The 26,441-nt window shown below is 40.3% G+C and overlaps 1 protein-coding gene across 2 annotated transcripts in view; it reads left to right on the top strand.

Moving 5' to 3' along the window:
• Nucleotides 1-232: 232 nt before the first annotated feature.
• MOCOS (molybdenum cofactor sulfurase) overlaps nt 233-26,441 on the top strand; it is a 218,864-nt gene continuing 192,655 nt past the window's right edge. For both annotated transcript variants that reach the window (XM_065667756.1, XM_065667755.1), the window contains exon 1: nt 233-457. In XM_065667756.1, the coding sequence (XP_065523828.1) occupies nt 322-457 (136 nt within the window). In that variant the 5' untranslated portion in view covers nt 233-321. The remainder of the gene's footprint in view (nt 458-26,441) is intronic.

Genomic DNA, 26,441 nt, shown 5'->3' with positions numbered 1-26,441 from the left:
GCCGCCTGCCTGCTCGGGCTCAGCCACCGGCCCAGCTGCCGCCGGAGCGCAGCGGGCCCGGTCCGCTCCCAGCACCGCTCCGTGCCGCCGCCCCCAGGGCAGGGCGGGCAGGCGGGGCACGGGCAACCCGGCGGGGGCGGGAGGCGGGAGGAGCGAGGCCGGCAGGGCCGGGCCGGGTCGGGCCGGGCCGGGCCGGGCTGCGCGGGGCGGCCGCAGTGCCTTCCCGCAGAGCTGCCGGCCGGGAGGCTCCGTGCCGGGCAGAGCCGAGCTAGTGCTTCAGTCAGACTTTCTCCGCCCCTCTTCTCGCCTGCAGCCCTTAGCATGGCCGGGGCACCGCGGGGGGACCTGCTTTCCTTCCCTGCCTTCCGGGCAGCCTGCCCCGCCGGGTACGAGTATGGGTATGGGTACGGCGGCGGCCTGCCCGGCCTCCGGGAGCGCGAGTTCCCCCGGCTCCGAGGTACCGCGGGACGGGCGCAGCCCAGAGGGGCGGGTGAGGGGCGGGGCGGGGGAGGCTCGGGCCGGTCCTGGCTCGCCTTGTCACCGTGCGGGAAGTTTCTGACGTGAGGGGAGGGAGGCAGAAAGCACCGGCGTCACCTCCCTGCAGGGAGCCGCCGGGCCGCGGGGCTAGGAGCAGCCCAGCTTCTTCTCTTCTCCTTGCCCTTCTCCCTGTTCTCCGGCACAGTGCCCCGCAGGTGCCGTGAGTTCAGTACAACAGGATTTAGCTACAGCAACAACACTTACAGATATTGGGCTGGGGGGAGGGCAATTAAATTGGTAAAACAGCCTCTGTCAAGTAAAGGTTTGTGGTTAGATGGGTCTTTGTAAACTACTTTTGCAGGTTAGATTTCTGCTCCCCCCAGTATTAAACATTGCTTAGGCATACTACTTCAAAACTTCTAATGGTACTGGGTATGATACAGTAATTTATTTTACTTAGAGAGAGATCAATGCCTGTGATAACAGCACTTCAAAATACTTAGGGGTAAAAACAGAGTAGAGAGCAGAGTAAATAACATCAGTTTGGATGCCCTGAGACTGTTATTTAGGCCACTTTCCTATCTTGGTTCTTTTTTCTCAAGGGTTTGAGTTTTGGTGACAAAATGCAAGAGCAGGCTTTCTCTCCCATGTCTTTCTAAATGCACACATGAGTATCTAGTAAAGAATAGAGTTACACTTTGCCTTTGAAGGGGTGTGGGAAAAACTTATTTGCAAGCAACAGTTCAAGGAACTTTAATATTCAGTAACTTAATTTCACAGTCTGCTGTTTGTCATGCTAGTTGCATCACCGAAACTTTGCTAACAAGAAACTGCTTGTCCTTAAACTCAGGGTAACTGAAACAGTTAACTGAAATATTGTTTAGATGTTTAAGCAGATGACTTTCCACAGCTCCTGAGGATCAGGCACATGCTTTGTGAGGCTCCCCAGTTTTGAAATACAGTATATCTCCTAAGGAATGGTGGCTGGTATATCAGCCAGGGATCCCAAATGGAGGTCACTGCAAAAGCAGAGCCTTAGGAGTTTACGTCCATGAAGAAGATCAGTGCCCTTAACTGATTGCTGCACATACATGCGGTGTCCTTTATGGATTTTTTTCTCTTAAAAACAGGGGCATATCTGTAGGTAAGAACTTGTGTCTTCCAAGTGATGCCAGTAATGCCACATGAAAGGTGTCCAGAGACAGATTCCTAGGCCAGGCATGTAAGGCTAAGTGTCCCCTGCCTTACACATCTGTTTGTCTCACAGATGAACAGTTGGACTAGTCCAAGACAGAGTCCAGGAAGTGGCTGGCAGCAGAGCAGTGTGTATAAGAAACATGTTGCTTATACTTATTCCTTGGCATCCTTTTATTTAGCCATGTAGCTGTATCCCCACTTGCTGAAGGTCTAGACACATTGATGTTGGTGTCTTTTAAAGCTCTAGCTCTTTGCTGCCTTGCTGAAACAAGGCAAAGGAAAGGTGGCTGAAGTATGGGTTCACAGCAGCAATTACTGTTATATATTACTATTCTGTATTTCTATATAGTAAAGGGCCTTCTCCAGGTGAGAAAAAAATTAGTGGGCCTTTCAGGAACGTACTACTTAAGCATTTCTAGTGACATTCTAGAACATGCAGTCGGGGGGATGAGGTAGGAGTTTTACACCTCTGGTGGCCTTGGGTCAGCTTTATAGGTGAGCCATGAGTGCACAAATGATGATTCACTAAGTAACCTGTAGATGTTCATGGGGTTGGTCTCTGCTGGGTGTTTCCCTGCTGTACAAAGAAGCTGCAATTTAATCTCTTCTAGTAAAGAGCAAGCTTAACTAGTTCCAGTAGGCAAAAGAGAATGAACTTTATTTGTAGGTAGTTAAAAGTAGTGCCTTGTTTTTTCTGTCTGGGGCATGCCTCATATATAATTTCCATCATTTCCATCTGCCTGACCAATTTGATGGCCTTCTATGGTGGGGCTAGGGAACTGATGGACGGGGCAGAGCAGTTGACGTCTTCTACATGGACTTGTGCAAAGTGTTCAACACTGTCCTGTGTGACATCCCTGTCTCTAAATTGGAGAGACATCAATTTGATGGATGGACCACTCGGTTGATAAAGAGCTGGCTGGCTGGCCACAAAAAAAGAGATGTGGTCAATGGCTCAGTGTCCAGTTGGAGACCAGTAACAAGTAGTGTCCTTCAAGGACTGGTGTTGGGACAGGTCTTGTTCAACATCTTTGTCACTGACATGGACAGTGTGATTGAGTGCGCCCTCAGCAAGTTTGCCGATGACACCAAGCTGTGTGGTTCGGTTGATACGCTGGAGGGAAGGGATGCCATCCAGAGGGACCTTGACACACTTGTGAGGTGGGCAGGTGCCAACCTGATGAAGTTTAACCATGCCAAGTGCAAGGTCCTACAGCTGGGTCAGAGCAATCCCAGGCATAGTTACAGGCTGGGCAGAGAAGAGATTCAGAGCAGCCCTGTGGAGAAGGACATGGGGGTGTTGGTCTATGAGAAAATGAACATGAGCCAGCAGTGTGTGCTTGCAGCCCAGAAAGCCAACCGTATCCTGGGCTGCATCAAAAGGATCGTGACCTGCAGATTGAAGGAGGTGATCCTGCCCTTCTGCTCTGCTCTTGTGAGACCTCACCTGGAGTATTGTGTGCAGTTCTGGTGTCCTCAACATAAAAAGGACACGGAACTGTTGTAACAAGTCCAGAGGAGGTCCACGAGGATGATCAAGGGACTGGAGCACCTCCTGTATGAAGACAGGCTGAGAAAGTTGGGGCTGTTCAACCTGGAGAAGAGGAAGTTGCATGGAGACCTCATAGCAGCCTTCCAGTATCTGAAGGGGGCCTGTAGGGATGCTGGGGAAGGACTCTTCATTAGGGACTGTAGTGACAGGACAAGGGGTAACCGGTTAAAACTTAAACAGGAGAAGTTTAGATTGGGTATAAGGAAGAAATTGTTTACTGTAAGGGTGGTGAGACACTGGAATGGGTTGCCCAGGGAGGTTGTGAATGCTCCATCCCTGGCAGTGTTCAAGGCCAGGCTGGACAGAGCCTCCGGTGAGATGGTTTAGTGTGAGGTGTCCCTGTCCATGGCAGGGGGGTTGGAACTTGATGATCTTATGGTTAAAGTTGGATAAAAATCCAGATATTGTATCTCACTTTTTTTATGAACAGAATTTTTTAGAGTCCCTGTCTAGATATCCATGAATGAAACCTAGTGCTCAATTTTGGAAGTGTCATCTTTGTATGAGAAGCATGTGATAATAATAATTATTGCTTATCAATGTAATTACTTCTTCCTCATATTTGGTGGCATCTGCCAAGGACATCTTGTGCAAATGGTGTTCTCTGGGGAATTCAGAAAGCTTTTCTGTGTTATAAACCTTTACTTGCATGGGGCTTGTGCTCCTGTTATAGCTCTAGTGTGAAGAATGGCTCAAGTGTCTGTTGAGCAGGTACCACAGATGCGTGTAGGGAACACTAGTTGCCGGACATACTATAAAGCTAGGATTTTTCAGAGGTGGTCTACTGGTGGTCTTATCAAAGTCTGCAGGAGTTTCACTCTTGGCTCCATCAGAAGGAAAGTTAGGCTCATATTGAGTGTGTTGGAGATTTTCCCTTCAGGTTTTGGGAAGGGATAAGAGGAACTACTTTATGTCCTTGAATCAGCAGGGGTCTGTCTTTTTTGTCACAGAAGCCTTACATTTTACCTTTTAAACCAAAGTTTATCTTCACTTTTGTAATTCAAGGGCTGTTAGCTGGTGGCTAGAGCAGCGCCTTCTAAAAATATATGTGGAGTCTGTGAAACAGATCGCTGTTTCACAGGCAGCAGCGTATGCACAATATGTGACCTTGACTTTAATCTTGTGAACAGCACACCCTTATCTTCAATATAGGACTGTAAATTGTGCTTTAGAAATGGATAAAGAAATCAGCGGGAGTTTATAGGTTCTGTTGTTAAGTAATAGGAATGAATGTGCTTCTGTGATATTTATCATAGGAAATAAAAAGTCAGCTTCAGTTTGTATCGTGGTTTAAAAAAAAAAAAAAAAAAGCTGACATGTGATTTGCAATGCAGCATTTAATCCCAAGGTACCTTTCCAGTTTCGGTTGTGTGCCAGTTTTGTGCTCAGATAATTGTGTCCATTTCAGTGGGAGCTTTCCAAGAGTGATAAGCAGTGGATATCCATCCCGCAAATAATCAGTGCATATTAGTGATCACATATTCTTTAAGGCCTGCTGACTATTTTAAGATAGTCTTTAACAGAGCAAAAGGCGCTGTCACATTTAATTTCAAATATATCACTGTCCCGTACTTCAACGAGAGTAATTTGACAAATCATGTGTTACTTTAGTTATATGAATATTTGTGATATGTGTGATTACATACAACTAACAATAATAATGTAGCTTTCCTGTTAAACAAAAATGAAAGGCAGTCTAAGCTTTGACTAGGAGAATCAGCCTTTGTTTCTTCGAAACTCAATGTTCCATGAACTGGTCACTGGTACGACATTGTATTCTGTTCAGCTAAGGTATAGCTGGGTATTGGATCTGACCTTACAGATAAATAAGACTTTTTACTTACATTACTGATATTTATTTGCATGGAGACTTTCCTGTAAGTAGAAGAATGGGAAAAGCAATTCTTCTTCATGCACTTCAGTTAGTCGTTAGTGGCTCAGCTAGCAAATGTCAGCTCTGTCTTCTGAGAACAGAAAAGCCTATCTGTTTTGTCACGTTTAGGGTAGCCTGGTGTTTTGGCTGAATTTCAGGAGTAGGAAATGCATTCTGGAATGTCAGCTTAGAGTAATTTTGTTGATAGGTAGCCAATGCTCACATTTCATGAAACCTGTGAAGAGGAGTGTACTCCAAGCCTGAAGACTTATGCTCATCTCTTAAGAGCAAACACAGGCATGACCTCAGTTTCTCTACTGCTATACCTGGTTTTTTTTACATCTTTTTTATATCTACAGAGATTTGAAGGTTTTGCTGCTTTTTTTTTTTTTTTTTTTTTTTTTTTTAAGACTGTGCTGTTTGATCTGGTAGCTGTATTCTACTTCTGTTTGTTTATGTTATCTTCTGCTGATTTCCTAGTTATTAATTATTTTTATCTGTAGATGAAGCTTTTCTTTTTAATCTGTTTTTTTCCTTTTCTTGAAAACTAAGTACTTGTGTTCAGTAAAACCTTTTACATTTTGGTTCTTTGAGCAATGCTGTTCTTTGAGCAATTTAGCAATATTAGTCTCATCATGCTATTTAAAAAACAGTTTGATAATGAGGGATAAGTTTGGTTTGATTGATTGTTGTCTAAGGTCTGCTGAACCAGAAGTAAGGCACGTGCCATTTTATGGTCAGATGCAATACTTGATTGTGAGTTCCCTAAAGCCTTCCCACCCATTGCTGGCAGAATTAAGCTACAGTCCTGGGAGAGGCAGCATCTCCTGGAAAGGTAAAATGATTTCACCCACTTGCAGATATTTCATATGTTAATCCAGTGCTTACATCTCCTATGCAAAGGTAATAAATGCAATGTGTCGGGGAAGGGCGAGGCTGCTTTTATTGTCTCTTTGGAAGATTCCGGGTAGCTAGAAGAGCTGCTAGTAGTGCTGGAGATTAAGTCTCAATGAGTTACCTCATCTCTAGCTCATCACGAGCAGAGAAGAAATTTTTTAAACCTCTCATTTTGGTGTCTAAAGCTGAGAGCTCCTGTCTACCACTTTGAGATCTCTGGCTGGTAACCTGCTCCTGCATTCTGTATCCCCTCTGCTACAGCATAATTTCATTTTAAGAAACACTTTTTTTATTATTATTTTTACTTGGGGGGAAAAGGAAACAAAAGAAATTATTGAAGTAGGTTGCTGGTGGACAGTTTAAAATCCTAGAAGACATCTGGGACGATGCATTTAGTGTGTGGAGAAGGTCTCATAAGAAGAAGCTGTGGTACGGAAAGTGTAACTGCATAAACACATGACAATTGTTTTGTAAAAAACAGTATATATGCTCATTTAAAGCCTTAATGCTTCCCGTTGATTCCAAGCCAGCAGTACTTATCTAAATAAGCTATTACAGAAAGAAATTATATTAAAGAGGAAACATGTGTGGAACATAAAGTGATTTAGTACCAAACGCAGTTAACATCAACTGTGTATTAGTTTCAGATGTTTTTCTCTGCCTTTATAGAAGTAACTCTTAAAGTTACACAGAAGTAACTGTTTAGGTTGCTTAACAGTTACTGCTGTTAAGAAATTTCCTACTTTGTATTTTAGGGTTCAGAAGGCAGTCAGTGGTCAGCCCTGTGCAGGCCTGACCTTTCAATTGATCACTCAGAGCTAGATGATCTTCTGTAATGGACATAGCTCTTATGGAAGAATAGTCAATGATATTGTCATTGTAATATTTCAGCACTGAATAAAGTATTAGTTACTTTAAAGTTTAATTACAGGGGGGTGGGGGAAATCACTGAAAGATAAAGGTACTGTCTTTTCTTTCTTGAGTTGTATTACTAAGTGTAATATATAATTTATTTCTAACTTCAGATTTGGTGTTGTAGTACCCATATAAAGATGTTCACTCCACCATTATACTGGCTCTGCAATCACCTGTGTCACAAAGTGCAAGACATTTAAAACTCTGTCTTGAATACAGAAATGTTGAGCAAAAAACCAAAGTACTAAACCCTATGAACATGATACAGTTGACAAACTCATGATTTTCAGGTGTATCTTAGAAATAAATAGTTGATCAGTTAAGACTAAATTCTTACATCAGGAAATAGTCATCTGTAGACATTAGATTTTTTTAAATCAGCATGTAGATATTAAAAAAAAAATAGATTTGGAAAGAAATTTTATGGAACTCCATAGATGCTGCAGGGTATCAGCCACCCGTTAAAAAATAAAAAAAATAAAAAAAAAAAAATTGCACTTTTAATTAAAAAATACATTACCTTTAAATTAATGTCTGCACAAGAAGTGTATTAGTCTATGAAGGGATTGAGGCAGGCAAATATTTTATTTAGAAAAGCACAAGATTGTTTCTTATCTTGTCCTCAAAAATTGGAAACGGGCCAAAATCTTATTCCTACAGAATACTGCATCAGTGGTGCTGTCTTCCTTCTGTCGCCTTTGCCTCCTCTTAGATTCTCCTGTTTGTTCTCTGTTGCTACTATGTTGCTTTATGTGAAACGTGTATCGATTTCTTCTCCAGTGTTTTCTGTATATTTCCTTACGGTGTATATCTGACTTGGTTTGGCTTGGGTTTTTTAATATGAAACATAATTTTATTAATTAAAGTGTAGACGGAAATTTTCAGACAGATGTGATCTGCTTCTTGTTTCCCTGCACATATACAGGAATTTCCTCTGCAGCATCAGAACTTGCCCTTGACACTCTTGAAATTTCCATTATATGTTATGGTAGTAATTCCTGTATCTGACCTGCTCACCAGAATTCAAGGGTACTCTCAGTTTAAGGACAAAAAGACAAACAGAGAGGTGAGAGGTCTGTTTTTTCTGATCAGCTTGATTCATTGCATACTTGGTATCAGAGAGATCCTGCGGAGGCATCATTTGGGTGTGAAAAGACTGTCATTGAACTCAGGAAGCCCATACAGCATAATGAAAAGCACTGATATGAGAGGCTGATAAATGGCTAGACAGCACAATATATTTGCAGAGCACAGAGGTTAGTGGGATGTTTGACTCACAGATCATACTTAGGAAGTAGGATGGTGAGCAGCTGAATGTCTTAGGCTTTTTATAATAGGTTGTCTTGGCTCAAGCCATCAATGCAGATGTTCTTCTTTATGTGACACTAAATTCTAGTAAGGTGGGGTTTGTTTGTTTTGGGTTTGGTTATGGTTTGGTGGTGTTGTTGCTTGGTTTTAATTTTTATACTTGCCCTAACTTAAAAGCAGAACTAAAATTAAATAAATAAATGATGTCTTCATAAGGATATATCAGCCTGGTGTATTATTTTTCTCTTCCAAATTTAATCATGCTGATAGTGTTACCATATCTGCATTTTGAGAACTACAGGCTGGTTCTTGTCATGTTTGTTAGGAGGAGATGTGATTTTTTTGGAGGTATTATGAAAAAGGTGATATCAAGAGCTGAAGGTGTGGGAAAGGGATGCCAGAGTTATGGGGAAATATGGGTATAGTAGGGCAGGGAGGCATAAAGACAGGCCACAAAGGAGTAAAAAGTCACGTGTAATTAGTTTCATTGCTAATGAGGCAAGTTGTTAACACTCCTGGCAGTATTCGTGGCAGCCCAGATAGACCCAGTGCCGTGATGCTCTTTACCCCTTCACCTTCTGTCCTGCTGTAGAGAAACAATGGACTGCCAGGTGCATATGATGTGACAGGATGATCTACAGAGGTTCCTTCCAACCCTAATGATTCTGTGATTCTGTGATGTGACCCCAGGCAGGCAGCTGCTGGTGTGTTAAGCAGCAGGATAGTGTTAAGACACACTTTTTTCCTGGTATGTGAAGTGCCCATATAAAAAGGGAAGACGTGTCTACGAGAGAGAAATATTTCTCTCCCCACTAATTTATTTCTCCCTTTGTGCTTTTAGGACTGTACTGACTCATTCCTTTCTTGTAGTAGCCAGGGGAATATGCTTTTTACAAGAGAAGTGAAAAAGATGTAGTTTCTGTGCTCATTCAGATTATTCCCTGGAGTAACAGGATCTAAAATGCTTTTAAAAGAAAGTTAAAAACATGACTGGACAAGATTTTTTGTCACTTATGGTCTTCTTAAAAGAGAGATATCCAAGAATGTGATCTTTTGGTTACATGGTTAGCTGAGGAAGGACAATTGCACAACTAAGCTTACTTCCTCTGGCAACATGCAGAATGATGTCCTAAATTAAAATTTGGAACGATAACAGGAAGCTCATTTGAGCAAATATTCATTAATTGAATTAATTTTGTGTGGATTAATTTCATTAATGTACAATTAAACACCAAATATCACTGTTCTTTACAAACTTATGAGCAGGACAGGTGAAGTTACACTATCATCAGAAAGTTTGTCCTGTAATTTCTTCCTGAGGAAGACATTGACGGCCAGGACTTTCACATTTTTATATGCATGCCAACAGTACATTAAATATGTCATAATTCAATAGTTTGGAACTGATGGTATCAGTAATGGGTACAAACATATGTTGCCTTTCTTTAAGAGAAAAGGACTTTGTATCGCTGCTGAGTAAAATACACTGCTCATCTGCTGTGCCATTCATTTCCCAAGTAACTTGTTAAGGAGTGTAAGTTACCAAGTAACTCATTAAACATGTGACTGGGAGTCACATTTTTTTTATTTGTGTATCTGCCTCTAATTTATTGTAATGTAAACAATTAGAATTGTCACAAAACAAAATGTTACTCAGCTGCTCTGGCAGTATGCAACTTTTTAAATATCTGTCATTGTCTTTGATTCACCACATGCAACGAAAATGTTTCTTACAGGTTTAATTAATTTAGGAATGTGTAACCCAGTGAGCAGAATGGAAGACTCCTCTTAATACTCTGTCTGATCTCAGGTGTGATGGACAATTTGCTTTGATAATGCATGTTACCTTCTCACGAGACTGGATAAAAGCAGATAAATAGAAGTGATTAACCTGCAAGAACTCCTTACCCAATGGACTGAATGCGGTATAATTAAAAACTGCACAGAAAAGGAGCCTTTGCCACCTGTTGACATACTACTTTCTCCCACACATGTACTCACCAGCATTGAGTAGCTAGGAAGCTGGCTGAATTGATGTTCAGGCAAAACTGTGCATAGATTATTGCACTCCATTTTTACTTAATCATAGAGTTTGTGTTCATGAACAAACAAAACACTTGATTAGTGATAACAGCTTTTAAATGCATTCCTTTAAGAAGGTGAATACCTGAGAAGCAAGGTATCCTGGAAGGTGGTCATGAAGTGTAGCGATATGATAATTGTCCTCTTTATCACCTTAGCTTAGATGCTTAGCAACAGCTGCAATGCTGCTGAAACAGCTTAATAGTACAAATGCAGGATGACTGGTTCCACTTCTGAAAAGGAAATAATATAATAGTTGCATAAGTGAAGAAAAACATATGCCGTTTAAATTTATTAGAAGTTAACTGGAGCAGGGGAAGAGTGTAAGGAGTCCTCTGCTGAGGAGGAAGGAGCGGCAGAGACAATATGGGGTGAACTGACCACAACTCCCGTTTCCTGTACCCGTGTGATGCTGAAGGGGAAGAAGTAGAGAACTCAGGAGTAAAGTTAAGCCTGGGAAGAAGAGAGGATTGGCGGGGAAGGTGTTTTTAAGATTTGGTTTTATTTCTCCTACTCCAATTTGATTTGGTAATAAACTAATTTCCCTGAGTTGAGTCTGTTTTGCCTGTGATGGCAATTGGTGAGTGATCTCTTCCTATTCCTATCTTGACCCGTAAGACCTTTGTTACGTGTTCTCTCCCTTGTCCAGCTGAGCAGGAGAGTGATAGAGACGCTTTGGTGGGCACCTGGCATCCAGCCAGTGTCATCCCACCACGCCTTTGCCTGTTTTTTACTTGTAATGAAATTAAGCCTTCTGTTTTAAAGATTGTTAACTGTTCAGTTAATGTTTGATCAGTGAACTGTCTTATTATCTCTTCAAACTCACCAAGAGCAGAAATATAGAAGGAAGGGAGAAAAACTGTGACACTTGTAATGGGAAAATCACTTGCTGTTTACATTAAATGTCCTGAAAAGCCATCTTAATTTACCCTCTCTGCTCTCTCTGCTCCCACTCTCCCCGCTTCTCGGAAGCTGTCTTTGATACAGGTTTTGTTGAAACCATAGCTATAAATCTGTCGGTTTTGGGGGGAAATGAATTGAAAAGAGATTAGTGAAAATATTCCAGATTCATGCTCAGGTGAATTTTTTCTAAAGTGGAATTTGGCAAAAGAGTCATGGCGCTAGCAGTTTTATCTGCTCTTTGTCCTTCAGAGTCAGTTCCTGAGTAACAGAATAACTTCTCTAAACAATTAAAAAATTAATAATTTGTTTTGCTTCTGCAGTGTAAACCCAGAGGAAAGGCTCTTATTTTGGATTTCTGTGGAAATTCAGTTTTTCATTAATTAGAATAGCAGCTATTGATGTACTCATACCCATCTAATGGCTCTACAGTGCTGAAGGTATACTGTGTATTGAAGTAATTCTCCTATGAACAAACCACTGAAACTGTAATTCCAGCATAAAGGAAATCTATTCCTTTGGAAGCAGCCTTTTCTTTTCCTTTTTTTTTTTTTTTTTAATCATAACTACAATTTAGGATTTGGTACTGTGAAATGTTTTCCTTGAGAACGGTTGATCATGAGTTGAGATTCTTACTTCAATCGCATTCTTTAAAGCCTCTCCAGTGTCTATAAAACACTGAGCTGAAGGAAGATGTGTGATATGAGGAAGGGAAAAGAGGCAGATGTCTGGGACAAAGAATAAGCTTCTTTATATTCCTTTTCCACGTCACAGACAGCTATTTCAATAATAACTTTCGTAGCTCATTGTCAAGTTTACTTTTAAACTTTCCATTTTCCTGTAAAAGCCTAGGGGTTTGGGTTAGAAAATAGAATTTAATGTGACCTTTGGGTATAAACTACTGCTTGGAAAGAAACCAGAGTTCTGGGAGTGAGGAAGGAAGTGATGATTTTGTTAGGAGCTGCCTTATATCCAGGTGTGGTGAAGCTCATCTGAAGAGCACAGAAAGCATCACTGCACCACAGGGCTGTGCATCCAGGGCTATCCTCTAGTGAGGGCTACTATGGCCCTGGCTTCATCTGACCTGCTGGGAGAGATGTAGGGACAAAAGACAAAGCCTTCCTATGGCACCATAGGAACCTTCCTCGAGTTGTAGGCTGTATAAAAACAAACCCTCCTCCACCTGCTGTTTCTCAATACCAGTTTGCCCAGAGGGTGGGTCTAGTCCAATGAAATGCTCTGTGAGGGCTGAAAGCATCTATTTCTCCCTCCTATAGCTCACCCTCTGGGTTATTCTTAGAAGTCTGTAATAGTATGAAGTTGAGTACTTTGTGACTGATGAAAAAGTGTAAATCCTAGTGAGTTACAGTGATATTTTTTTTACTGAGTTTCCTTTCCATCTGGTATTTTTCAAGAGTTGGGAGAAACCTTCCCCTGCCTGCCACCCAAATGTCAAATTTAAAACCACCTGCTTTTATTGGAATATTTATATTCTGATTAGCTCTAATGAAAGGTAAAACCAACTTTGTAGCTCATGAGGGCTGAAGCTACCCATTAAAGAGAAATTATGAAAACCTCTGTTCCTTTGAATGTGTGGACTGTTGCAGAGTTCAGTGTGTAATGCTTGTTTGGAGGCACTCAGTCAATTCTCTGAGCTTTGCATCACTGAGTGTGACAGCTCCCGAGAGATTAAATAGCTGTTACCATTAGAACTTTAATCAGTTTTTCTTCCATTTCTGCAAGTACAGAGAAGGATAGGTGTACTTGTAAAGTGGTGCGAGGATTACACTGCGGAGCTTCCTGGATAAACTTCAGTGCCACTGAAGTGGGGGAAGCAGTACCAAATCATCTCATGGCAGCTGTCATGTTTCCAAAGTGTCTGATCAGATCTTCGAATCTGAACACTAGACACCTTGTGGGTACATCCGTTGTCTAATATCAGTCACTTCTGCTTCACTTTCCTTCCATTGTAGTGGTGGAAATGTGATTATGTACTAAACTAATCAAATAACAGTTAATTTTCAATGATCTCTTTCAGTTTTTGTATTTCACTGTTCTATGTAGAACTATTTATAATGAGCGGTCTTTAGGAAGTTAAAGGGAAAACCTGCCTTTGGCTAGTTGTCACTTTTTCAAATGCCTGCTAAACTTCCATTTATTAATAACCTATTCTGTCTTTAAAAATTATCTGGGTTCTTACATGAGTTGAATTGAAACAGCATGAGACTTTCTCAAATGAGTAAAATTGGTATTTATATGGTATTTATAATATAGTTATGAAAAGCTTCCAGATATGAGAGTGAGAGATGGGAACTCTCTTGTTTTTTTTCTTTTAGGATAAGAGATTATTTTTTATACTTTTTTTTTTTTTTGTAAATAATCTATCAACATGACTTGTGATCTTTCTAGTCATTATGCATCTACTTTTTTTTTTTTTTTGGCTGTAGATGTAGTTTCCCTGTATTCAGAAATATCTGAATGCAGACGAGAAACTTTACTGTTTAAGCTCTTAATGTAAATGTGTTACAGCCAGTGTTGCATGCATTGAATCTACTGCATTATGTTTTCCTTGTGGAATAACTCAGAAGAAAATAGCAGTCTTGTTGGATGTATATAGTCTCGGGATACATATTGGTTAGGGTTTCCAGCTTGTAGACAGGAATATGCTATAAGAAAAAAAGAAACACTAGAGAAAAAAGTCATATAAGGAAGAACCTATTCCTATCAAAACTGATTATTTCTTATTGTCTTTCCACTGAACAGTCATTACAGTGGGTATATATAAAAATGTAAATAAATATAAATAAATGGGATTTTATATATAAATCCATGAATTTTTAATCTTACTGTGGTGAGAACATAAAGTGTTTAACAGTCATCTTTCTTAGCAGAAAGAAATAAGTGTTTCAAATTGGAAGGAGGGTAGGCAGAAAAAGGGCATGGCATGGGCATGGGGAAAAATTTACACTTAATGCCTTTCTTCTATCCCTCTGTCAGCAGAAGCTGGAAAAGGAAAAGCTGTAGTTTGCTCATGGGGTGGGAGAGAGCAAGGGGGCTGGGAAATATGCACACATGGATAATTGATCTCATGAGGTTCACTTTATCCTGACTTTCTGTGGAGGAAAAGTACCAGGTATCTGGTGTTTATACAAAACGTTAAGGCATGCTCACCTTCTGGAAACAAACTTCCTCAAAGCAGTCATCTCACATGAAACCTGCGTGATGTTCTGTACAGCTAATTGTCTGGGTTCATTCTAGGTTGACTATTAGAGAGCCATTGCTTGTGTGGTGATTATATGATCTAATAGGGATCATTCCCATTTTGGTATTTATAGAAGCCATTTGGAGGGCAGTTCTTGGAAGTGAATGAATCTGCAGTGAAACATGTAGAACCAATTGCATGCAGAGTCAGATGCATTCTTTTTGTTATTGGATTAGAACATTCTGACCAGAATTTCTCCAACCCTCCTCCCCTTAACTGTTTGAGTTTTGGATACTCTGATTTGAAAGGTGGTGGGGCAGATTGAGACATCTGACTGAACCACATTTAAAATTAATGTGATCTTGCAATTGTTTGAAAATCAGGCCTTGATTAACTTAACTGTAACTAAGGACACAAATGAGGGCACCCTAACATACTGATTTTAAAATTTAGGTTTTTATTTAAACAACTTGATTTTTGTGCTTCCTTTGCTTAGTTATAATATTTTCCCTTAAATTTTCCAACCCCCTGATCTGCACCTTGGCCTTTCTGTGCTCCACTAGGAACCTTTGCTATTTCAGAAGGTGGTTTTTATAAGTTTAGGTGTTTCATTTTTAGATTTCCTGGGTGATCCTTTTGGTGAAAAATGATTGTGGAGTTTTGCTAAAAATAAATGGGAATTACAAAGTAATTTCATCTTAATGACAAATAAGTACCTATAAAATGAAGATGATAAGAACCAAACACACTACTGTTACCTTAAACATACCTGATTTGGGGGAATATAGTAGTATTATACCCTCAAACACAAATTGAACAAAAAGCAGAAATTTTCAGGATATAATAAGAGCGGATTACAGGAACCCAGTAGTATTCTATCATGCTACTTCTATTTAGGCTTTTAGACTAGCAAGTCTGAGAAGTATTTGAAAATTAACACTACAGAAATTAGCTCTGAAATATTAGCAAATTACCATTTTCTGTTTATAATAATACTGCTATTAATTTGATCACTCATTGTCATAAATAATGTTCACCTCACTTACAATTCCTCTCCATCCTCACTTTCTGCTACAGATTCAATTCCTGAATTTCTTAGCTTGCATAACTCTCTACTTGCCACCTGACATCCTTTGCCCATGTAAGAATAGGTGTATTCAACAGTCTTGTGTTTTGTACAGTGCTGGGAGAAGTGGTCTATAGAGAACGACCAAACTTTATCATAGGTGGGGAACTCTTACAATTCCAGTACTTCAGTGTGGTTATCATAATTATGGAGGCTCCGGATATGAAATTGGTACTCAAACTCAGTATCCAATCCTGTAGTAAGTTCTAGAGGCAGAGTATCCTATGTGTGGGTTTATCTAGATAGTATTTAAAAGTATCTTGTGTCATAAACTGAGTAAGATATGTTGTATGAATGTTGTGTCTGCTTTTGTCATTTATTAAAATGCGTCAAGACTATACAATTGTGGGGGAAGACCTTGATTTTTAAATGCGTTAACATTTTCTCATCTGCATTGAGACAAAATGCAATAGCTGGTATTTTGACAGAGTTGTGGTTTTTAAACTCAGAGTTCAGAGATTAGGGAAACCGAAATATTTGTTTTTCAGTACACAATCTTTTTATTCATTCTCAAAGCTAGTCTAGTGTTAATGAGGCCATTTGTATTTAGTACTTTGAATAATTTATGTTGAAATTATAATTCTCTTTCATTTCCAATGTCGTTAGTATTGAAAGAAGCCCTTTAATTGAGAGGAATTATACTATGATTTAGTGAAGCACAGCAAAATATTCTTTTGGTGTATGGATACAAAATTGGGATAAAGTTGTAATTGCTTCATTGCTGGGTCTATAAGAAAAAAGAAGGAGCAAATGCAGAGACCCATTTTTGTAAGCAAAAGTATCCACTGGAATCCCAAACATGAAATTCTGTTCATTTATACCAGTAGTGTCGGTCTTATGTTGGATTTATGATGCTCATATAGTTGTATTCTCTTAGTACTAGCATAAATTGGATTAACTTCACAGGTGACCCAAATCCTACTTTTATTTAAACAGAAAGCATCCTCATTAACCAAGTTAAGTTGCAAAGGGGAAGAGTAGTTGACTGAATGGACTTGCATTGAACTCAGCATTAGAACCCAGTCCGCTGTACTGGAATTCTCTAGTGAATGCAAATTTATTCAAGTTAGAAGCTTGCTTAACTGTCTTCAAAGATGCCCACCAGTCACTGTGGTTAATGTAGATATTTTCGATATATTTTTTTTTTTTGGTCTGTCCTATTTGGGTTAGAGGGAAAGGGCACTTAAGATGAAGTATCTTTAACAAAAGAAGCCAAGCCTTGAAAAAACCCCACAACAAAAGTTTGCATTGTTTTTGTTGAGTGTTGATGCTGTTCTGTAGATGTTAATTTTGAGATGTTAATTTAAATGAGACTGAAAACAGATGTAATGGTTTCTAGGTTATCCCTTTGCCAAAAGTACCAAAATATACAGTTAGGGAAGTGGTAGAGAAGAGAAAGTGGAAAAGAGCTATAAGGGAAGTCTCCAGATTCACATCTGCTTTTCTTATGTTCTGCTACAAGAAACAACATGAAAACACTAATTATCCTCTTAAGGGAATACTTACATGCATATATTTATATACCCATCTCAGTACTACATACACAGGCATATTTGTGTATATTCATAAATAAAGGTGTATAATATATGCTTGGAGGGAACAGTCACCTGGATGTGCTTCTAGAGCAATTCTTTCTTTGATGTAACTGACCCTAGTAAGCTAATTTATGTCATTTTGATATTCTATTGCCATTGCTTATGTTATTATAGCCCTCCTACCCCTTTTGTAAATTTTAAAATCATTAAAAATAGCATTAATAAAAATTCTCTTTATTTATTAAATAATAAAATTTTAATAAATTATTTAAAATGTTGCACTTTTTTAATTGATACCTGGACTTTGAGAGGGTGTGTGCATACCCCAGAGACTGAAGATGTGCTGTAGACATCGTTTGAGGAGATAGCAATATGAGAGGCCTGGCATTTCTTATTCAAGAAAGAAGTATTTCACTCATTTCAAAGGTCATTTAAGCTTCTGTATAGATCTTAACTCATGGCTTTAATATGGAAATCAAAAAGGTAATCATTGCTGTATGTTTAGGAAGTGTTGATTATAGTGGATTTGTTAATGGTTTAACTTATACAGAGTTCAGCAGAGCCTCATAATTAATTCACAGAATCACAGAATCACAGAATCCCAAGGGTTGGAAGGGACCTAAAAAGATCATCTAGTCCAACCCCCCTGCAAGAGCAGGGTAACCTACAGTACATCACACAGGAACTTGTCCAGGCGGGCCTTGAATATCTCCAGTGTAGGAGACTCCACAACCCCCCTGGGCAACCTGTTCAAGTGCCCTGCACTCTTACAGTAAAGAAGTTCTTCCTGATGTTAACGTGGAACTTCCTATGCTCCAGTTTACACCCATTGCCCCTTGTCCTATCACTGGATATCACTGAAAAAAGCCTAGCTCCATCATCCTGACACCTACCCTTTACATATTTGTAAACATTGATGAGGTCACCCCTCAGTCTCCTCTTTTGCAAGCTAAAGAGACCCAGCTCCCTCAGCCTCTCCTCATAAGGGAGATGTTCCACTCCCTTAATCATCTTTGTGGCTCTGCGCTGGACTCCTTCAAGCAATTCCCTGTCCTTCTTGAACAGAGGGGCCCAGAACTGGACGCAATATTCCAGATGCGGCCTCACCAAGGCTGAGTAGAGGGGGAGGAGAACCTCTCTTGACCTACTAACCACTCCCTTTCTAATGCACCCTAAGATGCCATTTGCCTTCTTGGCCGCAAGAGCACATTGCTGGCTCATGGTCATCCTCCTATCCACCAGGACCCCCAGGTCCCTTTCCCGTTCACTACTTTCCAGCAGGTCAACCCCCAACCTGTACTGGTACATGGGGTTCTTCTTCCCCAGATGCAAGACTCTACACTTGCCCTTGTTAAATTTCATCAAGTTTCTCCCCGCCCAACTCTCCAGCCTGTCCAGGTCTCGCTGAATGGCAGCACAGTCCTCTGGTGTGTCAGCCACTCCTCCCAGTTTTGTGTCATCAGCAAACTTGCTGAGGGTGCACTCAGTTCCCTCATCCAGGTCATTGATGAAAATATTAAACAGCACCGGTCCCAGCACCGACCCCTGAGGAACTCCACTAGTCACAGACCTCCAGCTAGATTCTGCACAATTGACCACAACTCTCTGCCTTCTTCCTGTCAACCAGTTCTCGATCCACCTCACTACTTGATCGTCAAGCCCACACTTCCTTAGCTTATCTATGAGGATGCTGTGGGAGACAGTATCAAATGCCTTACTGAAATCAAGAAAAACTACATCTACCGCTCTACCATCATCCCTCCACCTAGTCACTTCCTCATAGAAGGCTATAAGGTTGGTCATACATGACTTCCCCCTCATAAAACCATGTTGGCTGTTCTTAATGACCCCCTCATCCTTGATATGCCTAGTGATGGAGTCAAGAATAAGTTGTTCCATCATCTTTCCAGGGATGGAGGTAAGGCTGACCGGTCTATAATTACCCGGGTCCTCCTTCTTGCCCTTCTTATAGATTGGTGTGACCTTTGCCATCCGCCAATCCTCAGGCACCTCGCCCGTTTCCCACGACTTACCAAAGATGATGGAAAGTGGCCTAGCAATGACCTCCGCCAGCTCCCTCAGCACCCGTGGGTGCATTCCATCCGGACCCATCGATTTACAGATGTCCAGTTTGCATAGCTGATCCCTAACCCAATCCTCATCTACCAAAGCAAACTCCTCCTTTGTCCTGACTCCTTCTGGGGCTATAGAAATCCGGGGCCCTCGGGGAGAGTCTGCAGGAGTAAAGACAGAGGCAAAGAAGGCATTCAGCACCTCTGCCTTCTTTATATCCTCTGTCTCCAGACAGAGACTTCGTTCAGCAGTGGGCCTATATTGCCTCTTGTTTTAGTTTTATTTGCTATGTATTTGAAGAAGCCCTTTCTATGGGGCTCAAGATAGTTGGTTAGCATTCAAGGACCGCTTCTTCCAAGCTCAGGATCGGAGCGTCCCAATGAGTAGGAAGTCAAGTAAGGGATCTAGGAGACCGGCGTGGTTAAACAAGGAGCTGCTGGGCAAACTCAAGTGGAAAAGGAGAATCTATGGATTATGGAAGGAGGGGCTGGCCGCTTGGGAGGAATATAGGACAGTTGTTAGAGGATGTAGGGAGGCAATTAGGACAGCTAAGGCCTCCTTGGAACTCAATCTTGCTAGTCGGGTTAAAGACAATAGAAAGGGCTTCAAAGGCTTTGAGTCAGACCTTGATGCATGTTCTTATGTTTGAATGGAGCTTGCTTCTTTTCCTCAGAGATGAGGTCTCTGTGACCTGAAGGTAAAGTTTTGCTCTGGTTATTCACTACAGTACAGCTGGAAACTCAATCAGGCTTGGCTTGGGTTCCTTTTGATTCACTGGACCTTGGAAAAGACTTTTTTTGTCCCGTTGCAGCCCTTCAGATATCAGAGAACCTGATCTCTAAAATGCTAATGTCTGTACCCAACACAAGGTAACATCTTTTGAAGAGCCACAAACTCCTCCTCTTAAACAGCTGTAGAGCAGTATCCAGCAGTAGGGTTTTGTTGTCAAAAGTCATATTCCAAGAGCAAACCTCCAAAAGTTGTGCCTCATATTGACAGTTCTTTAGAAAGAGGGACATTAACTACGTACTTGTGCCAACAGCACAAGTGATTTTTAGTTTTCTTTTAGTAAGCTGTAACATGCGGACATCAGAGAAGTTAAAAAAATTGCAGTAGCTGGAAGCTACATGCTGTTTTTCCTGTTAAAAACAGGAATGTGTTAGGTAGGATTTCTCTCACATACTGCTGCATTCAGGCCTAGTCATTAGGAAGCTGGTATTTTCTTACTTTTGTCAGAACTAGTTAACAAATCTCTGCAGTTGCCATACTGTTCCAGGATTAAAAACTGTGGTTTGCTATAACATTTTTGTTAAATGTACTTTTTCATTCTTACCACATTCCTGGAAATGGCTGTTAAAGACTTTGAATTTATGCTTGGGAAAACACTTAATAAAGGGAAAAACTGCTGTAGAAACTAATTTAGGTCAAATATAATAGGCTATTAACAGAACTTTTATGCCAATGTATAATTACCTTCCTATTAATTTATTGACATAAACATGTTTGTGTCTGTTAGATATTTCTTTTTTTTTTTTGAGTGAGACTTTTTTCTGTTTTTGTACTGAAGTACTGCACTGTTTGTGGAGGTATTAGTAAATTACAGTCAGTCCTTGAAAAAATTTACCAAATAATTCTCATTTTTAAAAAAATCCCCAAATAAGAAATAAATTTGTTTAATGAGTTGCATTATTGATGCCTTTATATCTAATACAGTCTGTGAACTTCAGTAAAGGCAAAGCAGTTGAGCATAATCTTATAATACAGATTGGTCTGTTTATAGTTGAATAAGTTTCACTTGTGGTAACAGCTTTGGATCAAGCTACTACAAAGTAAAAGTTAAACTGGCTTGCTGTGTGGGGAATTAGTGCCAAAAGGTTTTATAGTGGAATTTTGTTTAGATTAACCCAACATGTATGAACTGGAAAAGCCTATACCTCGGTTTTCATGCGTGATTACTATCTCCCTAATAAAATCTCACTACTTCTGTGTCATTAAAATTAAATTCCCACCATACATAGCTTGCTTGATGAGTGTATTTACCAGTTGTAGCAAAGGACAGCCCACTGCGGGCCGGGATAATCTTCTCAGACTTCTCAACTTACAAGAGTGGGGGTTTGGCCAGCGGTCTTCACACTCTTGATTTCATAGTCTTTGAATTTACATACGGTTTCTACTGGTAATGCGGTTGGTTGGTTTTATATGTTTGTCTCTGACAGATAGTCCAAATTCATGCTGAAGGGAATCTTTTATTAGTCGTATATCCCTGAAACTGATCTTCACTATCTGTTCCTGGCAATGGGCCGTTTGCTGGATGCTATCAGTAAATTAAGTAATTGTCTGTGGGGAACCTTGTGTGAAGAAGCTCCCCTAGAAAATAACTACCACTGGTTTGCAGTAGCAGCCTCTTTGTGAGAAAAAAGCCAGCAGAGGGAGGTACTGTTGCGTTTGCCAAACAAGGCATTACACCTCTTGTCATCAGGAAGAGATGATGGCTGGGAAGTACTTCTGTAGGGCCTCAACAGTTGCGTTAACTGACTTTTTGCTTCTTTCCTTCAGTATTTGTTGCATTTATCAGTTCTCATGCAGATGTTTAATTTTTGCTATGGTTGCATGTTGAACCCAAGCCTCTAGCTCCCAGGAGCTCATAGTGATTTGAGTATTTCTGTGTAGCAAAGTGAGTTTTAAGGGAAAGGGGAGAAGAAAAGGGTTACTTTTTTTGGTTTTTCTTTCATTTTGAACTTAGTTTGTTTTCTGTTAGTGTTTTTAGAAACCCACAAAATAATTTAAAATGTTTCCTATACATCACTGCACATTTCATTTGATGTATTTTGCAGTGAATATTTACAGTCACTAATTTGTCCTAGATTTTATATGAATCCAATTAATTCAGGTCATAAAGAAAGAAATAGAACTGAATAGAAAAGTCAGTTTCAAACGTTATCGTAGTATGTTGTTGTAAGCCTGTGGCTGTTTTATGGGAAGAATGGGAACAAAAGTAGAACAGGAGAATTCTACTAGAATGTTTAGCTAATGACTGCTATTATAAACAATTATTATTAAGATTCCTTAAACATCACCTTTTGCCGTAATGTTTTCTTCTCCAGTGGAAATTCTGAGTACCTCTTTCCTTCTCAAAAACAAATGTTTCTGTGAAAGCTTCAGCAAAATCAACAAAAGCACTTTCCAGTTATAGAAGAAAACAGGGAAAATGTTGTGTTTCAAGTCTTCTTTTATTTGATTAATTGCATCAGAGAAAAATAAAAAAAAAGGAAGCTGAAAGATGGTAGTGTCTTCACTAGGGAGGTATGAAAGTTAGATACAGTTTGGGTGAGTTACAGCTGTTTAAAGACTTGCATAAATATGAATCACTTTTGATTTATATTTCATCCAAAGGAGATGAGACAGTAGGCTGCAGTATGTTATTCACATGTAGCTGAGGTACCTCTGATTCATGCCTATAAGTAAGGCATCAGCTGGTCTCACACAACCCATTAGTATCTGTGGAAATAACATCACTGACTACAGTCAATATTTAATCACAACCCAGTAAGCAAAAAGTGGGCACTGCGTAAAGCTGTGTCCTACAGGTAAGCCAAGTGGACAAATGTGGGTGCTGATTAATCCCTTTACTGTGTTCTCATTTAGCACAGGAGCTTTCAGGTGATGAAATTTGAAGGCATGCAATTTTATTTTCATAGCTGTGAAAGATACATTTCATAGGTTTGGATGTAACTTCTTAATAAATGTGAAATCCTGCTTTCTTTTGCACTCACATAGGCCTCAATATCAGCAAGCTGTAAACTGTGAGCTGCAAGTAGGGGCTCGTGTTCCTAAAATAGTGTCAATGCTTATTGGAATAACCCTAGCCACCTAAGCAGCTTTTGTGGAGTCATTATGGCCCTGCTGAGGAGTACAGCAAACAAAGATGGTGTATGGTATTGACGGTAAACTGTTTCAGCGTTCTGTTGGCTTTGCTGTAGGTAATAATGCAACAAGAGTAAATAATGGAAGCTAATAGCATGTGGAAAAAATAATGGGAACTTATTATGAATAAATGTAATTGCACATTTCATGCTTTGCTTTTTGTAATCAGTCCTTCAAGTCAAACACTAAAACGCATTAATTAAACACCAGTTTCCCACAGAACTCAGTAACTTGTTAGTGGCCCTTAAAATATTAATACCATTATCCAGGTTGTTCGAAGTCCAGTATGGATCAGCATTTGGCAGTCTGGTCAAGCTGTGATTACTTCAGTTAATAAACTCAGTGAACTGGCAGTGGGAAGCAGAACGTGCCCCATAGCTGCAGGCTGATCGCCGCATTACTCACCAGGCCTGTAGCAACTAAGTTAAATCATGTTGAGGAACAGTGTCTCCTTAACTGCATAGTAACTGTTCAGGATTGGACACTATGGCCTCGTCCATGCCTATGCTTTTGTGGTTATTTGAAGAGTTCCTTGGTCCTAAGCAAGGGAAATCTTGTCTAGCAGAGCAGGAGTGTTTAGGTGAAAGGCACATTCTTACATAAAACATACTCTGGTTTAGATAGCATTTGTCTAAATTGATGCCAAACAGGAACTGAAAATACAGATAACAATATTCATTAAATGTTTAATTCAGAAAATATCCAATAAAAGTAACTCTCAAGCCATATTAGCAGGATTTTTTTTTTTTTCTTTTAATGTGCTTCATCAGTGGGCTTACAGAACCAGAATCCTTATCTATCTGCTGCCTGTCCAGTGTGTGGGCATATCATGCCCTGTATCATTCTGAGATTTCAGGCACTTTTATAAAGGTTATATGTATTACATAGCTAAAGCTATTTTTGACATTTAATTTAAAAGCATCTCTAGGACTAGCTAAGTTTTTATGCAGGCGATGGAAAGAGGGAGCTGCCTCTATAAAGGGTATCTGACTTAGATGACTAAAATGACAAGCAGTTTCTGATAATCATAGAATCATAGAATAGTTAGGGTTGGAAAGGACCTTAAGATCATCTAGTTCCAACCCCCCTGCCATGGGCAGGGACACCTCACACTAAACCATCTCACCCAAGGCTTCGTCCAACCTGGCCTTGAACACTGCCAGGGATGGAGCATTCACAACATCCCTGGGCAACCCATTCCAGTGCCTCACCACCCTCACAGAAAAGAATTACTTCCTTAGATCCAATCTAAACTTCTCCTGTTTAAGTTTGAACCCGTTACCCCTTGTTCTATCACTACAGTCCTTGATGAAGAGTCCCTCCCCAGCATCCCTATAGGCCCCCTTCAGGTACTGGAAGGCTGCTATGAGGTCCCCATGCAGCCTTCTCTTCTCCAGGCTGAACAGCCACAACTTTCTCAGCCTGTCTTCATACGGGAGGTGCTCCAGTCCCCTGATCATCCTCGTGGCCCTCCTCTGGACTTGTTCCAGCAGTTCCATGTCCCTTTTACTTTGAGGACACCAGAACTGCACACAATACTCCAGGTGAGGTCTCACGAGAGCAGAGCAGAGGGGCAGGATCACCTCCTTCGACCTGCTGGTCATGCTGCTTTTGATGCAGCCCAGGATACGGTTGGCTTTCTGGGCTGCAAGCGCACACTGAAGCCGGCTCATGTTCATTTTCTCATTGACCAACACCCCCAAGTCCTTCTCCACAGGGCTGCTCTGAATCTCTTTTTTGCCCAACCTGTAACTATGCCTGGGATTGCTCCGACCCAGGTGTAGGACCTTGCACTTGTCGTGGTTGAACTTCATGATGTTGGCATCAGCCCACCTCACAAGCATGTTGAGGTCCCTCCGGATGGCCTGTTAAAACCTCACTGCTTGTCCAAATGATATCACACTTGTCTACAACCTCTGTAGACCCCTCTTCTCCCTATTTTGTCACTTAGTTGTTCCCTTGCTTCTAGAGTTCTGGTGTATCTTGTGACAGATAATGCTTTATTTTGCCTTCAGCTTGTTTTCATACAATCTATTTCATACTGGGCTTTTTAATATTGCTGTACTTAAGACATATAATATCTCCCCAGGGCATTGGCTGTATCTATTTTCCAAGTAATTTTGTGCTATAATCCTACTGAATTGCAATTATACCCTCCAATCAAAATTCGTGACACTCTATAGTTGTTGCTTTGTAAACTGCATTTTTCATTTTCCCTTATGAACCTTTTGGCAAGGGAACTGTCAGCCTGTAATCAGCCAGACTGCATGGGTTTACAGGCAGGGTGTGAAGGAGGAGAAAGCTTAGTCTTACGTGCTGCGAGGCCATTGCAGGAAGTGCTTCCATGGCCCCTCTGTGCTCCTCCCCATCTAGACAGTCCTCTTGACGGCAGGCATATAAATAGCTTAATAATTACTAAAAGATTTAATAAGGATGTAACCACCTTGTAGTACTCTCAGCTCACCAGTGATGTCTTCAAATTTCTTCAAAGTCGGGTGGAGTCATTTTTTACGAAAGTGTGCTTTTGTCAGAAGCAGGTATTTCAACTCCAAAAGATAGTAGTTTCTTTTATTTTCCCGGTAGTTTCTTATTGCCTTGCATGTTTTGCAGGAAGGCAGACTATGTACAGTTGAGTGTTCTCTCCTGGTCTTAAACTCTGATTTTAAAATGCTCCAAATTAAATTATCATTATCTTTTTTCATTAAAAGATAGAAATGTTTAGTTAAACTGAATGGTCCCCTGGCATTTCTAAGGCCCTATGTGCACATGCACTCATGAAGATTTACAAAGAGCCAAGGCAGCCACACAGAGATGTCAGATGTTTTATTAAGAGGTGAATTGTAGCACAGAAAGAGAACAGAAGACTGGGCTGGGGCTTTCTTCAGCAACACAGACCGGCCTGCATTGGTTCCCAAAGAGTTCTCCATGTAAAATTAATCTGCAAAAATATTAGCATATGAATATTACAGCTTATGAACCAATACTCTTGTTGAATAACTTTCCATAACTAATGCCTACACACTGAATGGTTTTCGATACTCCTATAAAAAAACCTGCTTCTGAAATGTGATTTTATCAAATAGTTGGTATATTACTAGATCAATGAATTCAGTTACATATTCCAAACATAATGGTATGTAAATTAAACTAAAAGTTAATTTTACTTTTTCTCTGAGCAACGAAGTGACGTCCTGATGGATATTTCATTTTAATTTTCTTGGTAGATCATATTATATTTTCTTTCTCCTGTTACTTCCCGTAAACAGTATAATTTCATATTGCTGACAGCATATATACTAAATACCACAGTGAACCAGGGAGAATTGTATTATGCTGTATATACTGACAAATCTCTTTGGTTAATGTGCATTCAATAAAGT

This window comes from Lathamus discolor, chromosome 2 (assembly GCF_037157495.1).
Source record: "Lathamus discolor isolate bLatDis1 chromosome 2, bLatDis1.hap1, whole genome shotgun sequence".
Taxonomy (NCBI): Eukaryota; Metazoa; Chordata; class Aves; order Psittaciformes; family Psittacidae; genus Lathamus; species Lathamus discolor.
Note: the sequence above shows the minus strand (reverse complement) of the source record. Positions and strands in the feature narration are given on the sequence as shown.